Consider the following 16,281-nt stretch of genomic DNA (forward strand, 5'->3'; position numbering starts at 1 on the left):
AGTATGTAACTTTTATAAATAAATAAAAAAGTTTGTTTTTTTATTTAACATATTTGTTGAAATTGTCACTGTGTTGTGACAATAGTATGAAACAGATAATCTGTGAGAAAAATCAAGCTTCTCTGGATTCTCCCATTGGTAATTAGACACAACCAATCAGAGCCAGGAGGCGGGTCTTAGCGCTGTCAATTGTGCCTGTGTGCACACTGGTGACAGTTTTAATAAATATGCAACCCACCCCAACCCCCTAGTTCTGCCTGTACATTTCATCGCTATTCATGGTGGAATTGCTGGAGATCATTTAATGTGGCATAACTATATATACAGTTAAGATCAGGGCTTCTCCCGTCTTTCTCCTTAATCCATTCCAAAACCAATTTTTGGTGCAAGTTTGAGATAACCGTCTTGTCAGAACTCTCATCTTGTCCAAGTTTCAATTGTGTGACCCAAAACTTTGAACTTCATGTGAAAGGAAACTGGTAAGAATGTTTAGGAATAGTGATGCTGGAGCCATGCAAGACATGGATGGAATAATGAGGAAGAACAACTACTCAATTATTCAGTTTCTCCTTCAATCAACAGCTATATGGTTGAAAGTGAGACACAACTGGATGTTAAAGTAGGACGGTGACCCTAAACACACATCTGAGCTTGTTTTGGGATCAATAAGGCAGGCTAATGCTACGTTAACGTTAGCCTGGTAAAATCCAGCCCTTTGTACTATTTCCTCGTAGAAGTTCTGGGTTCTTGGCTGAAGAGAAACAATTGTTTCTTGTAAAGCGAGGACTCTGAGGATGTTTTAAATGTTACCTGATCCCTAATGTTTGGCCATGACGTACGCAATGTGCCAGTTCGACGCCAGGAAGCTTACCGGAAATGTTCTCCACCGTAAACAACCACTCACCACTACAAAAAGAAAAGTACCAAGTCGAACGTGGCGGCCGTTCATGCTGATTCAATATTTGGAAGTGTGGTCAACATGAACCGAATGGCTTCGTTCACTTCCTCTGCCGACTTTGCTAAAGCTACAGACAGATTACAATTCTGAGACCGCGCACCAAAAAATTATGTCATTGTTCACAACCTCTCTTTCTGTTCACTGATTGGCCCACGAGAAATTATTGAGGTCAACAGGAGAAAGCCCAGACTGGGTAAGCAAAATCTGAAACGAGCAAAATAGCGCAGCAAGACAATGTTGATGTTGACTTTAGTCTACGTTATTGCTGGCTTATGTTGATGTTAGCCTGCATCAACATTAAGTTACGTTAACGTTAGCCGATGTTAACATTGGCCTATGTTGATGTTTTCTGAATGGACCCAGCCTCAGTGTATTGAAAAATCCCCAAAAATTTTTTTCCCCACCAGGGGGTCTTTTTGTGGGCTCTGGTGTCCCTTATATGACAGTAGGCTGACTGGAGAGGGGGGAAGACATGCGGCAAATGTCGCAGGGTCCAGGAATCGAACCCGCGACGGCCGCGTCGAGGACTGAGGGCCTCCATATGTGGGTCGCGGTATCCCCTACGCCGCCACAGCACGCCCCAAAACATTTCTTAAAAGTCATATTGTACACCACACAAGTTGTACTAGTCAGTTGCCTTCAAAGTCTTGTTGATTTGTGTGTTTGTAGTTTCTTTAAATCTTCTCAAAGTGAATCTGAAATTGGCTCAGTGTCCTTGAAAATATTTATTGAAGTACATAAGCAAATATATATATATATATATACACACACACAAAGTAATAGAATCACAAAATATAAAGGTTATCGTTTGTATGAAAGTCAAAGTGACCAGAAGTTATCGACAACTTTACATCTAGAAATGTACTTGGTTATGCAAATAATAATAATAATAATAATAATAATAATAATAATAATAATAATAATAATAATAATAATAATAATAATAGTGATAAATAAATTCATTTTGAAAAATAGAAAGGGAATTTCTGCTCAGAAATCAAAGCAACTGCACTGATTTCATTAACTGAGAAGCTGAGGAGGAAAAAAAGCCCCTTTGCGAGTCTCCAGACAAAATCTGTGAGATCCTCTACAGTTCCAGGCCCGGTCAGCTAACTTTTGCTGCAGGACATTTTGCTTTGTCAATGTATTTACAGACAACTCAATCACAAAATTGACATTTTAAGTCACCCTCGCCACATTTGCTCATCAAGTAGAAAAACCTAGATAGAAACAGACATGCTCTATAGCTCCAAAATGGGAAAATACCTTCCTCTACCATGTTACGCCTAAACAACTGCTGTAGGAAAGAAGACGTTGTGCTGAATGTTGCATTGTTTGCTACCTCTACACATTATTTCTGTACAGCTGTAAAACCAGCCAGCAGTGGAGGTCTTTACGGAAAGGTCCGATGTGCATCTTCGAGCAGTGTGAGTTAGTGAACTAAATGCAGAGTTTGCGTGGCAGCAGTAGCTTTAGACATAAAGGCAGGACTGCAAGTTTGGTTCTGTTCAGTTGACCTCCATCTGAAGTCCTCACTGGGTGGAGTCGGAGTCGCTGGAGTCCAGGCTGGCCTGCGTGGGCGTGGGGGTGCGATTGGTCGCCGGTGGGCAGTAGAGGGCCTGCGTGCTCCGCCGGAGGTTCTCCAACGACTGCAGGAAGGAACGACGCGCCCTCTCTTCTTCCAAGGGGGAAGAGCCTTCTTCTTCTACCTCAGCGATCTCGGCGAAGGTGACCGGCTGGGTTTTGAAGCGGGCCTCCCGGGGTCGGCGGGAGCGACTCTTGCCCTTCGCCGGGCTCTTGGGGACGGGCAGTTGCTGGGGGAACTCCTCTGTGGCGGTGGCCACCAAGTGGGCCGAGAGCACGTGGAAGCCCGAGGTCTCCGGCGGCATCTGACGCACAGCAGCCATGGTGGAACGGGAGCCCGAGTGAAATGAAAATGTTAAGACAGTGTCTGCGGACACAAGCTTGTCCTCTCTTGCTCCTTTGGGAGTCTAGTGGTAGAAGAAGAGGAGAAAAATCTCTCCACACAGAAGCAAAAAAAAAAAAAAGCCAGAGAGGACCAGGGTACAGACCTCCAGTTCTTGGCAGAATGGGGAAAATCAGTCTTGAAGAAAAAGCGATTGCTGCCGGTGTCGACTCTAACCCCCGTCAGCAGGTTTCAGCTCTGTCGGTCGTTTGTATGTGCCAGTGTCGGCTTGCTGGAGCGAATGCCACCAACAGCTTCGACTGTTTCTTTTATAGTGGCTCACTCCCCACCCTGCTTCTCTTTCTCTCTCTCCCCACACCATGTGTTTACCAGGGCCCTCCCTCTCCCCTTCGCTCCTCTCAGTCAAAAGCCCGGCCTCTGAAACAGTCAGCCCCTCGAAATAAACACATGGATATGCAACGAAGGACATCCAGAATGCAAGAACAACATGGAGAGATAATGTTTTAAGACCATGTTTTAAAAAGTAGCTTTTGAGACTCCAGCTGCGTTGACCATATAATTGAACAATTTGCAGTTACACAACTTCTAACAGGACGTGGTCCAGTATTGCTTTGTATTTTGCTTAGTCCACCTCTTCCCATCAACTCTGAAAACATTTCCTATCCCTACTGAAGAGAGGCATCCCACAGCTCGGTTCAGTAGTATAGTTTGCATTTTCCGGTCACATTGTAGGATCTTGTAGTACAATCAAGTACCTATGTTGCCTTTAGTTGTTATAAAAATGCCGCATAAATCAAATATGACTTAAAAAATAATTGACTTTGTAATTTAACACAGTGAAATTGAGCCTCTGTCCCTTTAAGAAGCGCCTGCTCTTTCTGAATCTCCGCCTTCAGGGATTCATCGCAACATTGCTCCTATTAAACATTGTTAAAAACCCTTTAACAATGTTGTTACCAGCGTTTCAATGAGAAGGAGCGGGGAGGGGCTGCTCTGTGAAACATTTTTTTCCATGTTATAAGTGAAATGATCTGCCAGCGGAACTAGTACTTTCTTTAAATCAATTTTAAGGAATTATTGACTCCTATATATTGCGGAAAATTTACTAATAGGGTTAGTTTTGTCTCATTTCAAGCACACTAAGATATTTCCATGAGAAACCAGACCAAAAATATTTAAGATCTTTTGTTTTTGCAGTAAATAGCCTGGACCAAAGTAGTGACGTGTCCACATCTAAACATATACATACGTTTGTTTAAGGTCATTTTTTGTGCGTTTCTTAATGCGACCAACATGGTCAAACAGGGAAAGTTCACGGTGCAAGAATGCCTTCAGCTCAGTAGGCGCTATATTAAAAAGCAAAGTGGACAAAAGCAAAGATTTACAAAGACGGCTGCGAGACTAAAATATCCCAGTAAGTAATAAACTAAAGCAAATTTGTCAGAGGTGTAATAATTAATCTCACCGGAGGTAAAAAAAAAAAACGGAGCCTGGTACTTTCCCACGAGAGGTGCCTGACTTAAAGCCGGCCTCTCTGTGTTAATACTGTAAACATGTAAGCATGACTGCAGTAGAGCAAAATACTGAAAGTAGCAACAGACCCCGTGTTGATACATCAGTCTGATCTGTCACCAGTTAAACTCGCAAAACTTGCACTCAAAGACCAGAGGCCAAAACATGACAGATACGGGTTACTTGTAGAGAAAGAGGCCAAATCATCTTAAAGGGAAAAGCTCTAGAAAGCAGTTACAAGGTGACAAATCCAGTAGCTTTTCTGCCTTATTTTGCAGACATGTCTACAGAATTGCGTTATTGGTAAAGTCTTCAAGGCTTTACAGATCTCCTCACATTTACACTGCAGTGTCTCATTTAATACCGCTAAAAATACCACAGCAGGTCATGACCTTTGTACTTACACAGCACAGCAAAAAAAATCCATCTTCTGGTTGCTAACCAGCTTTTTATTTCCTCCGTTAATCTTCCGATTTGTTTTTGGCGATGAGCTCCGAGCTTGGGAGGTTGGAAGGATACGGAGCTAAATTGAGGCCATAAAGTTTGTTCAAAAGAAGAAGAAAAAAATTGGAGCTGAAAAAAAAAGAGAGGAAAAAGTTCAAAACTACTTTTCAGTTTCAAGTTTAAAATAAACTTTTTTGCTCTTTGTTGTGGTGCCACTCAGTATCTAGTAAAGAGGCAGGAGTGCAATTACAAGTTTTACAATTTTCTGGTTGTAAGAAGCAAAATCGTAAAGTATCTTTTTGTATGTACCTCCTTGTTTGTTTTTGTTTTGTTCGTTTGGTGATTTTATTTTTTATTGCTGTTCTATTATCCGGTCAATTATTTTGTAGATCAATACCCCTTCTTGCTTTTTGTCAGTTTGCAATGGTTATTGTATACACACTAGTTGGTGAATTAAAAAATAAAAAAATTGTCAGTTTAGAAAACAAAGAAGAAGTTCCAGGGTTTCTGGACACAGTGACTTCTGTTTCGGCGCCATATTGCGAAGGTTCGTCCCAGAAACGTTTGCGAAGAAGAGAGGCGATGCGCCCGACCGCGCAGAGCTGGTAGTGGAAACCAGAGAGGATGAACAGGCAGTGAGAAAAGCCTCGGATTCATCAGCGGTCCCAGCAACTCTCCCAGCGTGTCACGTCAGCCTGGCTGTTACCGTAGTGACTATATTTATCAGTGTCACTGCTGACGGTGGGGGATGTCAGAGCCAGAGATGACTGCTGGGATCAGATCTGTGACACGGCTCACATGTCTGATCAGGGTGTCTGCGTTTCGACGCATTTTTCCACTTTTGATCTAAAAGATCAAACTTGATTTCATACTCAAAAAAATTTTGCTAGAAAAAAAGAAAAAGAAATGAGAAACTCAATAAAGTGAGAGACGCGTATAATGGAAAATAAAATTTCAGATTTTTTCATGCTGGATCTGATTTCCGATGTTAAATCCATTTTTCTTTTGCTCTCTTTTCCAAAAAAAAAGCACAAGGGAGTAAGGCCATAATAATAAAAAATAAAAACATAAAATTACAAAGATATTGTCATAATTGTATGAGAATCAAGTCACGGGATTACAAAAACTAAGGTCATAATATTTAGAGAAAAAAGTCTATTTCGAGAAGTCATTGTACTGCAAGAATAAAGTCGCAATATTATGACTTTATTCTTGCAATAATTTATACTATTTTAATTTTCTACTTTCTTAATGTGGCCTTAATACTGCATCATAAAATCGAAACTACAAAAACTAAAGAAAATATTTGCAAAAAAGTGGCTTTTCTTTCAGTTGTGAGTTGCATGACAGCGAATCAGTGCCAGACTATGAGAATTTATGTTTAATTACAAGAATATAGTCATAATATTATCAGAGCAAAGGTGCAATTCTACCAGGAGAATGTCTAAAATGATAAAGAACTAACTCAAGAAAAAAGCTTCTAGATTTATTAGGATCTGACGTGAGCAGCTGTGGTTTTCTTCAAAGTAGACTCAAATCGTTTCCAAGTCTTGCTACTAATGATAGTTTCATGTTGATGGGTTAAAAGATGAAGTATTTGTAATCTGGAAAACTTATACCAGAGTACAACTTTGTACAACAGAGTACAACGCCCAAAATTCCTCGTTTTAGCCTTTATCGTTATTTTTGTGTGGGAGTTGCCATCAGATTGCTGCTTTATTCTCCTAATCTTATGGCCTTATTCTGGTAATGTTAACACTTTGTTCTCATATTGTTTCATCTTTATTCTCATAATTAAATCCATAGTCTGGTCCTAATATTCAAAATCCAAACAAACAGAAGCTGTGCAACACGCTTGTGAAAGAAGATGGCCGCCCTGGACTTGCTGGCATCATTCTGAACAATGAAAACTTGAGGAGTAGGTGAAAAAAACAAACAAACAAAAACAAAATCCAGATTTTTCCTAAATCAAATCTTCAAAAGCCAAAAAATTATATTAATTGCTAAAATCGATTCATCGCCCAGCCCTAGTGTGATGTCTGTGCAATTTCATTACAAATGTGTCTTCTACTTGTAACTGCAGTCTTCACAGGTGATGTCATTGTTTTCATTTTTAATTTTAAGCCATGACCACAGTCAGTCCCTCTGACGGTGGAACGTTTTTCAAAGCATGGCCTCATGGGATGTCCTCCAGCTCTGGGGTTTCAGCAGTGATGTATTACCTCTAAATAAGTTCGTCACACATTCATCTGGTGACGCCTCAGTGGAGCTCAGGAGGCGAACAGGTCATCCTCTCTTTGAAGTGACCCTGCGGTTTGTTTTGAGTGGGTTTACGGTCAGTAAGGGGAAGGTCGGCTGTTGCCGGTGAGGTGACTCAACACGGCAGTCTAGACCTTGCTGTGTGTGTGTGTGTGTGTGTGTGTGTGTGTGTGTGCGTGTGTGGGACAGTGAGGCAGGGCCCTTTTAAAGTATTCACATCTACTGAGTTTTTCCATACTTTCTTGTTACTTTATGACTACAAACATCAATGACATTTATTGGGATTGCAAAGACCAAAACAAAGGAGTGTATAATTGTGAAATGAGAAGTTTAGTATTTTTTTAAGGGGCAGTATTAAAAGTAAAATCAACTTTTTTTTTTTAGCTTTACATCATAACATATGATGTTATTACCTCATCAAAAACATACCTGGAGTGTTTCCTCCATGCATGTTTGAGAAATCCTTTAATCTCCCGTGGCAACCATTCAGCTGTGCAAAACGCCTGGGTGGACCTAGCCCCGCCTACAAGGTGAAGCTCCTCCTCAGGGCTTTCTTAAAGAGACAGAGGCCCAATTTCAAGACACTAAATTACAAAGTCTAATTTGTTTTAAGTCATATTTGATATATACAGTATTTTATAACAACTGAAGGTAACACAGTTACTTGATTGTGCTCTAAAATGGAAAACACATAATACTGCCCCTTTAAGAGAGGCCTTAAAAGTGCAGCATACATGTAGGTTCTCCCTCTTTACTCTGATACTCGTATGTAGTTAACAGTTATTTATAAGTTGTTATTTTGCCAGATCAAATAAAATTGTTAGTCATTAAGGAGTCAATCAGTATCTAAACTACTTTGTATACCTGGTTAAGATCATTGTTGTAGCTTTATGCTAATACAACTTTGACTTCACAGCTTCACACCATCCAAAACTAGAGGAAATAATGACCTGAACATGCAATAACTCACCCATAAAAAGGATGACTGCTGGTGAGGTTGGGATGGGCCTGGTGTCTCCGGGGCTCAGTGAGTGAATGGCAGGGTTCACCCAGAGGTCACACAGAGAACAAGCAGAACGCATGTACAAATTCACACCTATGGGCAATTTAGGCTGGCCAATTATGTCCATGTTTTTAGACTGTGGGAGAAGCCTAGAGCACCTGGGGAGAATCAGCATATTCATAGAGAGAACATCTAACTGGGGCTTATAGGGGAACTAGCCCAGGGCGCTAGTGTTTGGGGTTGAAGGGGGATACAGACTTTTGTTTATTTATTTTTATGGATAAATGTTTTTTCCTTTGTACTTCCAGTAAGAATCACAGGCTCGTATCTGGCGAGTTGTAATAATATTTGGAAATCTTTATGACTGTAAAACAATACTCAACTATTCGAAAATGATGAAGTTATAGTAGTTTGTTTTGGGAACAACATGGAGCTACAGGCCAAGGAACGCATTAAACCTACCATCATCAGTTCATACTTAACTATGTACAGAACTACCTATTAATGGGCTTTAATTTGCATTAGCAAAAGAATTATTCTTTAGTGGAAAAGGCAACAAAACAGTTCCCTCCCCAGGGGCCACATCCTTGTATTTCGGGCCCTGATTGTAGATGTTTCTGAAACGCTGCAAGACGAAACATAACTGTGTTGTAACGGACAGCACAGCAGGCCAAGTGTTGAGTGTTTGTGTCCAGTGGGGTCGGTTGTTTTCCTCGCAGCAACAAGCCTGCATGTGTGGTGAACACAGACACAGTTTGGCAAAGACAAACTGGACATTTCTGCTGTTTCCATACTAGTCAATGAATTGTGCCCAAAACAAACAAACAAAAAAAAATTTGTCATCCATTATTTTTGCATGACCCTTTTTTCTGCCAAGTAGAGAAACTGTCTTGTGTAAAGTTGGTCACCTCTGACCATCATTTGCTAAACAACTTTAGAAACTATTTTTAACTGTAGAAACATTAACACTTAGTATTGCAGATCTCAATCTCTCGCTGCTTCCAATTTTTTGTACGTTTAAATCAAAAGGTAAATATATTTTTGCATATTAGTTACGTTCCTGTAACATAATTTAGCCACTTCAGTCTCTGCTGTAGTGATTTGTTTTCTTTTTTTTTTCAAAGCACCGTCATCAAAGTTACAATCGGGAATAAGGAGAAATGGAGAAACAAAGAGCATACTGTCGCATTATGCAGGGTAAAATGTAAACACAGCTGATTCACAGCAACACATCAAATTATACCGTTAAGAACAACTATTCTTCTCTTGCCACAAATGAAACGCAGTTAGCCGGGTTATGCCGGATCCCGCAGGCAGCAGCTGATGACATTTTGAGAGGAATACACCCAGCTGGGACCAAGAGGCAGCCGAGACATAATCCCCTCCAGTCTTACTGACTGGCATCATCATTTGATTGAGAAACCGTTTCTTGGTAGCAATTTGAGGTATAATTTTTTGTTTAAAGTGTTGAGGGATCACAGATGATTTACATACAACAGACTCCGAAATGAACACCAAGTGCATTTATCCATTAACCAAGACTTTATTCGCAATGATGGATGGATGGATGTTTTAAGAGAATCTTCAACAAATATTGAATTACCCCCTTTATCAAATCTTCATATCTGTAAAAGGGAAACTTAAACAAGAGGTTTGCTGTGCAGAGAGACGAACCAGGAAACATGGAGCCAGTACTCAGCATGAACCTTCCCACACTAGTGCTGGCCACAGTGATGACCTTTGGCTGTACAACAATTAGCCAAGTTGTTTACGTAGGAAAGAAAAACATGCAAAAGGTCAAAGATGCAGCAAACATTTTATGTCGTATAATTGTAAACAAAATCATTGCAATAGAAAGCAATAGAAAGATATATCAAAATGCAGATTTTGCATGTAAAGCAGCCTATTCATAGTTCTACTTCTGCAATGAATATGCAAAAAAACAAAAATAAATAAATAAAATAAAATGCAACAAAAGTTTCCAATTTAAAAGAAATACAGAGCTAACATATTGCACAGTGCTGTGAAATGTGTATTATTTCTGAATACTGTGTTCAAGAGGGGGGTGAAAAAGCAAGAAACATAAGTGAGAAAATGATCCAGGGCCACAGGGTGAAAGGGTGAGGAACACATTCCCAGACTAGCAAATCTTCTTGCAGCCATCGTTACGGGACAATCCTGCTAGCACAGCAACCTAAATGTCAGCAGGCTCCAGAGAGCAGGAGAATTAAAGGTGCAAAATCACAGTATGTCCTCTTTCCTTATGAACACTAAGCGTCTACTGTACCTCAAAGACACCAAGCACAAATGTTGTGTACGCCATAGGACAAAAAAAGGCAATTTGTCCAAAACTACCATGTGAGTAACTATGACTACCATTCAGGGTCATATTACTAGTATTTAAGCTACGAAACTAAACACAAACAAGATACGAACTGATATGGCAAGCACCCATCGAACAATCATGAATACAGAGAAGTGAAAATGGCAAGAACTAACAAATGGAAATAAAACATATAAATGTTCAAAACACAAACGAAGACCAAAACACCCTGGGATCATGACAGAAATCTATCTTTTAACTTCTGATAAATTCTTTGAAAACTGATGAGTCTGAAAGGCCAACATAAAGTTTATGCAAAGACTTAATATTTCATGTTTGTCCCGTTATTTTGTAACTTCTCCAGTTCGTTCTGCCGTGGTAAAGTAGACATTCTGAGGTGAATGTTGACCTGTTCTTTGTTTTATTAGAACTTGTTTAATTGTAAACTTGTATTTAAAAAAAAAAAAAGATTTTAATCAGTTTTGTCAAAAAAAAATAAAAAATCTTGCGAATTACTGAAGCGCCGCTTCCACACAAGACAAGTAGTTTTTTATTTTTCTTATTGACTGACTTAAAGGCAACACGGAGAGAACACAGTTATTTATAGAATGAGACTTGGACAGTGGGAAGCACTCCCATCAGGAACACGGTGTCTGTTTCTGCTGCATTTTCACAAAAGCAACAACACTGAAGTCATGTCTTGAGCCCCAAAGCTAAATTCCAGAATTGATTTGGTTGTCATTTCATTCTGTTTGCAATTAGGGAGGAACATAAAGCAGGTATAAAGCAAACGGAAAGCCAGACGCTAGAGAAGATGAAGCCAGTATCAACTGAATGTGGAATAATTAACTTGTGCTACTTTGAATTGTAGTTATTGGGACTTTTTGTTACCCACTATTGACCCTATGCAGCTTCGTCACTTCATCACATTGAGACGACGTGACGGAAATCGGGACGTGACACCTGGTATATTTAACAGTCTCGATTGTTTTCCCAAGTTGTTGTCACCAACACAGCCATGGCTTCTACTTGTTCAAGCTAATTTGTCTGTATAAGTAGCACAACTGGTTGGGGCTCAAACGTTGGAACTAGCTAGCTTAGAAACTGACCTTTACCTTCTCCCTCATGTGAGTCTATTTGATCCAATCCCCAGCTTTGTCTGAATTCACACATGATTCATAACACTTTGTCATAAACTGTTTCCCCTTACAACCGGGGGAGACTTAGAAAGGTGCAAAAGTCTAGATGCTAACCAGTTTTATCGTACATGCTAGGCTACATGGTGGTGGGGCAAATAGCATCCCACCAAAAACTAGATGCTTTATTTTCGATCTGGTTATAAGTGGCTGGAAAACAGATTTTTATCACCATTAGAATACACAGCTAGTCAGTCTATTGACAATCAAATCGCACACCATGTGCAGCCCTGAAAGGTTGATTAAAATGTCAAAAAATATTTAGACTAGTATGGAACATGACCTCACAGACACTTAAGGAGTCACTGATGAGGTTAACATGGGATTGGCACCAGCTGCTCACGCCTACAGAGGAAAGACGAGTATTTAGAGAGCGGCGGACAGATAGTGGCAACAGAGAGAGAGACAAAGGGTCGTCACGTTTTCCATGATTCCATGACGAGACAGAGCAACTAATATGGAAATATGAAGAACTGTGCAAATTTCAACTTCCCAAGTTGCTCTATGGTAACTTGGGAAGCTGAAGCTAGGGAAATGTTTCAGAAATAATTAGTGTAATCCGTTTAGGGCTGCAGTTAATTATTAGCTAATGATTTGTCTGGAGACTGTTTGATTAATCAGACAAAAAAAAACATTCTGCAGATTTGTCATTTAAACAACATTAGAAATACATTAAAAGATGGAAAGAAACTTTTTTTTAATGCAGAATTTAAAAGATTCTCCCCAATCTTAAATGCAAAATGTATTTATTTTTGTACAATTTTGGCTTAATTACCGCTCTGATTGTGTTGTTCTTTCAGCAATTGGCCTGTGCACTCCAGTTAACGATTAATCAATTACTCAATCAGTTGACGATTATTCCAATCATTGATTCATCGCGGTTAATCGTTTCAACCCTAAATCTATTATATCCAGTCAAAATACCTACTAACATGGATTTTGGGAACTACATGGGAGATATGCCAACCAATTGAATACCAAGGCTGTAATTCACATCCGATCCAGCAGAAAACTCCAGCTAAATAAAGAATAGGAGATACCAACCCTCTCTGAGGTGGATCCCTGAGTGGCAGCTGCAACATGATAGAACAAGCCCAAGCAGGATAAAGTAGACAAGGAGGGTGCCAGGAGGTAACGACACGTAGGAATCGACCCAGGCCAAGGGTGGACTATCCCTGTGTTGACGGCTTGTGTTGTGAATATTTACGACATTTCCCTGCTTGAAGATGTCTTATTTAAATAAATGGATCACTAGCAGATCATTATAAAGAGGTTCCTGGAAGGTTTCTAAGATTGTAGAACTATTTAAGGCAGCCTGATGGAGCGGGGAAACGCGTAGACCATACAGCTTCTTGCCCGTCAACAAACGTTATTGGAAAGTGAAGCAGAGAGTAGGGGACAGGAATAGAATAGAGCAAATCCAGAACAGCTTCCCAGCAAATCAAGACAATTTCAGACTGTGCTTAACAGGAAGCATGAAAACACAGACAGATTCCCAGACTGAGATAAAATAGGAAACTGCAGTAACCTCTGGTGTCCACAGGTACAATGTTAGTTATCTAAATGCTAAGGTTCACAGACAGTCCACCTCTTTCGGTCGGTGTGTTTAGGTTAGCCTACAAATCTAAAACAAAACAAAACGTTGACATCGGGGCGTGCTCCGGTGGCGTAGAGGGTAGCGCGCCCCACGTTTTGGAGGTCTTCAGTCCTTGACGCGGCCGTCGCGGGTTCGATTCCCAGACCCAACGACATTTGCCGCATGTCTTCCCCCCTCTCCTTCCCCCTTTCCTGTCAGCCCACTGTTGTATAAGGGACACTAGAGCCCACAAAAAGACACCCTGGTGGGGAAAAAAAAACAAAACAAAAAAACGTTGACATCATTGTTCACAACTTCTCCCTCTGTTCGCTGATTGGCCTGTTTGAAATCTTACTGAAATTCTCTCGTCCAGGTCAAAGACGAGAGAATTTCTCCAAATTTCCAAGTCAATGAGGATTTCTAGTTGACTTGGATTTCTCTCAATCCAAGTCCATGAGAGAAATTCCTGATGGAGCACCGGAGGGAGATGAGAATCGAGCAAAATTGCGTAGGTAGGCAAACAAGAGTCTAAATTTAAAGAGAATTCACTTAGTCATTGTAGTAGCTTTAGCTGGAATATCAACCTTTGAAAATACGTTTATAAATAAAAGTCTGTCATGGTGCTTCATGAAAACTAACAGAAGAAATTTCAGAATTGCAATAACATAAAAATATAAATAAAATAACACAATATATCATCCACCATTTTTATGCTCTGATTAATGAAAACAATGTTTTTTTTCTCAGTCATTTGCTGTTATTGTCATCACTGTGAATCTTAGTTGGAACAATCGGTGCCCAAGGTCATCTCGCCTGGAACATCAAGGCGCTGCGCCGAAATTAAATCTAATGTTCGGCTCTAGTTAATTTAATGTGAGATGGTGTGGAGTGCCTTTTATTTTGTACAGAATGTTCCAGACCACACACCCGGACACTTCAAATTCAGCAGTTTCTTTTTTTCTTTTTTACACCTTTAAGGCAGTACTCTCACAACAGGACAGGAACTGTTGCACATTTTACCACAATCAATGAGATTCCCTAATTGCCCAATTCTCAAATTTCCCCTTTTTGGATGAAGAAACGTGTTGTTCCGCGGTGAGCTGCCAGGGCAGTTTGCTCGGCTCAGCGTTCGGACGTACGGGACATGAAGAAAGCCGTAGAAGTGGTCAGAGAAAAGAAAGAGCCGGGTCAAGGACGAGAGAAAGTTTCTGTGGCCATGGTTACACTGCTTGACGTAACTGGTGGGAAACTGAGGTAAGCACAAGCAGGTGGAAGTTCGCTGTGTCGTACCGAGCGCCGGACCGAACATTATGGGCGGAGTTCGGAGAAAATATTCATACTCACAAGGACTCTCCTCAGCCTTACCACTGTCAGCAACATATGGCAACACAGTCTGATCTTGAGCATCAGTAAAAATCAAACACTAAACTCACCGTGTGGTTTTGCTGTGAGGACAGAAGCCAACCCTAAGCAACTGTTGTCCAAACTTTTTGTCACAGTGGCCAAAACTGTCGAGTTGAAAGTAATTACAGAATCTTTTTTTTTTTTTTTTAAAGGGGCAGTATCAAGTAAAAATCAACTTTAAAAAATTTTTTTTTTAGCTTTACATCATGTTTTAATGTTATTACCTAATCAAAACCTAATCGTGCATGTTTCAAACAACTGGGTGGACCTAGCCCCGCCCACCCAGCTCCTTCAGACTAGCCAGCAGCAATTAGCAAACACCTGGTGAAATTACACATCAGCTGAGCTCATTATAGGAGCTACTTCTCAGTGAAACTGGAAAAAATGTTGTTAATAGCGGGTTCATAGCGGAGCCATGTTGTGACGACTTCCTGAAGGCGGAGCTTCAGAAAGAGCAGGAGTTTTTAAAGAAACAGAGGCCCAATTTCAAGGCCTTAAATTACAAAGTCAAATATTTTTCACGTCATATTTGACAGCATTTATATGACAATTGAAGGTAACATGGTTAACTGATTGTGCTACGAAGAGGCTCTATGTTCCTGGAAAACACATAATGCTACCCGTTGTAACTAAGAATACAGAAAAAGTAAAAGATTTTTTTTATCAAACACACAATATTACAAAAAAATAATAAAGAAAAAAAAAACATTATATGGTTTTTATCAGTTGGTTCTGGTGAGTCTTGAACTCTGATGCATAGCTTTGTCTGTCAAAAGTAAATTACTTAAAAAACGTGATTTTCTTTTTTCACCAGTCTTAGCCGTGAAGCTAAACCATATTTGAGCCGCATCGGTTTCCTCACGGCAGCCTTTTCTCTACTACATAGTGCCGAAAAGCTGTTTAATTCAGCTTCAGTTTCAAAACAACCTTCTCGCCTTCCAGGAGCTGAGTGGTGTTGCATCACACCAGGATACAAACTTACCAGAGGATCGTCGGGTTGTGATCCAGTTAGAGTTCCCGTGCTGAAAGGGGCTATTTATAAAGAACATGGAGAGCCCAGTGGAATGACCGGCTCCCCACCAGCGGGTTGAGGTTGTGTATCCAGTGACCCATCGTCTAATTGTGTAAACATCGAGGAGCCGCAAGTCATTCTATTCTGGATGATGACCAAATGTATGTAAACTTTTGAATTCAAGCAGAAAAAAAAGATCCCTTAAAAATATTCTCGTTAAGTTTTCTGGCAGAATAATTTGGGTAATTCCAACTGGCCTAAATCAAGAAAGGTTTGGTCAGATTTAACTTCAGGCAGTGAGTAAAAAAAATCTAAACATATATGTTTCTTTTTAGTCAGTGTATGTAGATATATTGGTGTAAGTTGTAGATCTATTTCATTAAGTCCCACTAAATCAAATTTCCTCATTGTTTGATAAAAAGCTTCAGGTTTGTTTTCAAGTTCCCCACTAGGTAGCAACACTTTAACTTTATAGAAAAGATTTAGAGAGAGTCAATCCTCCATTTACATAAGAATGTTTAAGACAAAAACTCCACAGCTCAGCAGACGGGTTCGGTTTACGTTACCGTAAGACACAAACTTCAGAAGATGAAGTGGTTGAAATAGTTCTGCAGTTTCTCACATTAAGTCTCATTTTTATTTCTCGTATACAGAAAACCTACAGAGT

At 40.1% G+C, this 16,281-nt stretch overlaps 1 protein-coding gene across 1 annotated transcript; it reads right to left on the reverse strand.

The window, feature by feature from the left end:
* Positions 1 to 1,670: 1,670 nt before the first annotated feature.
* Positions 1,671 to 3,151, reverse strand: lg08h11orf96 (linkage group 08 C11orf96 homolog). Its single transcript, XM_044125282.1, has one exon. It carries the CDS (start codon positions 2,863 to 2,865, stop codon positions 2,491 to 2,493), a length of 375 nt encoding a protein of 124 aa, XP_043981217.1. The 5' UTR covers positions 2,866 to 3,151; the 3' UTR covers positions 1,671 to 2,490.
* Between the last annotated feature and the right edge of the window lie 13,130 nt (positions 3,152 to 16,281).

The sequence above is a fragment of the Gambusia affinis genome, linkage group LG08 (genome assembly GCF_019740435.1).
Source record: "Gambusia affinis linkage group LG08, SWU_Gaff_1.0, whole genome shotgun sequence".
Classification (NCBI taxonomy): domain Eukaryota; kingdom Metazoa; phylum Chordata; class Actinopteri; order Cyprinodontiformes; family Poeciliidae; genus Gambusia; species Gambusia affinis.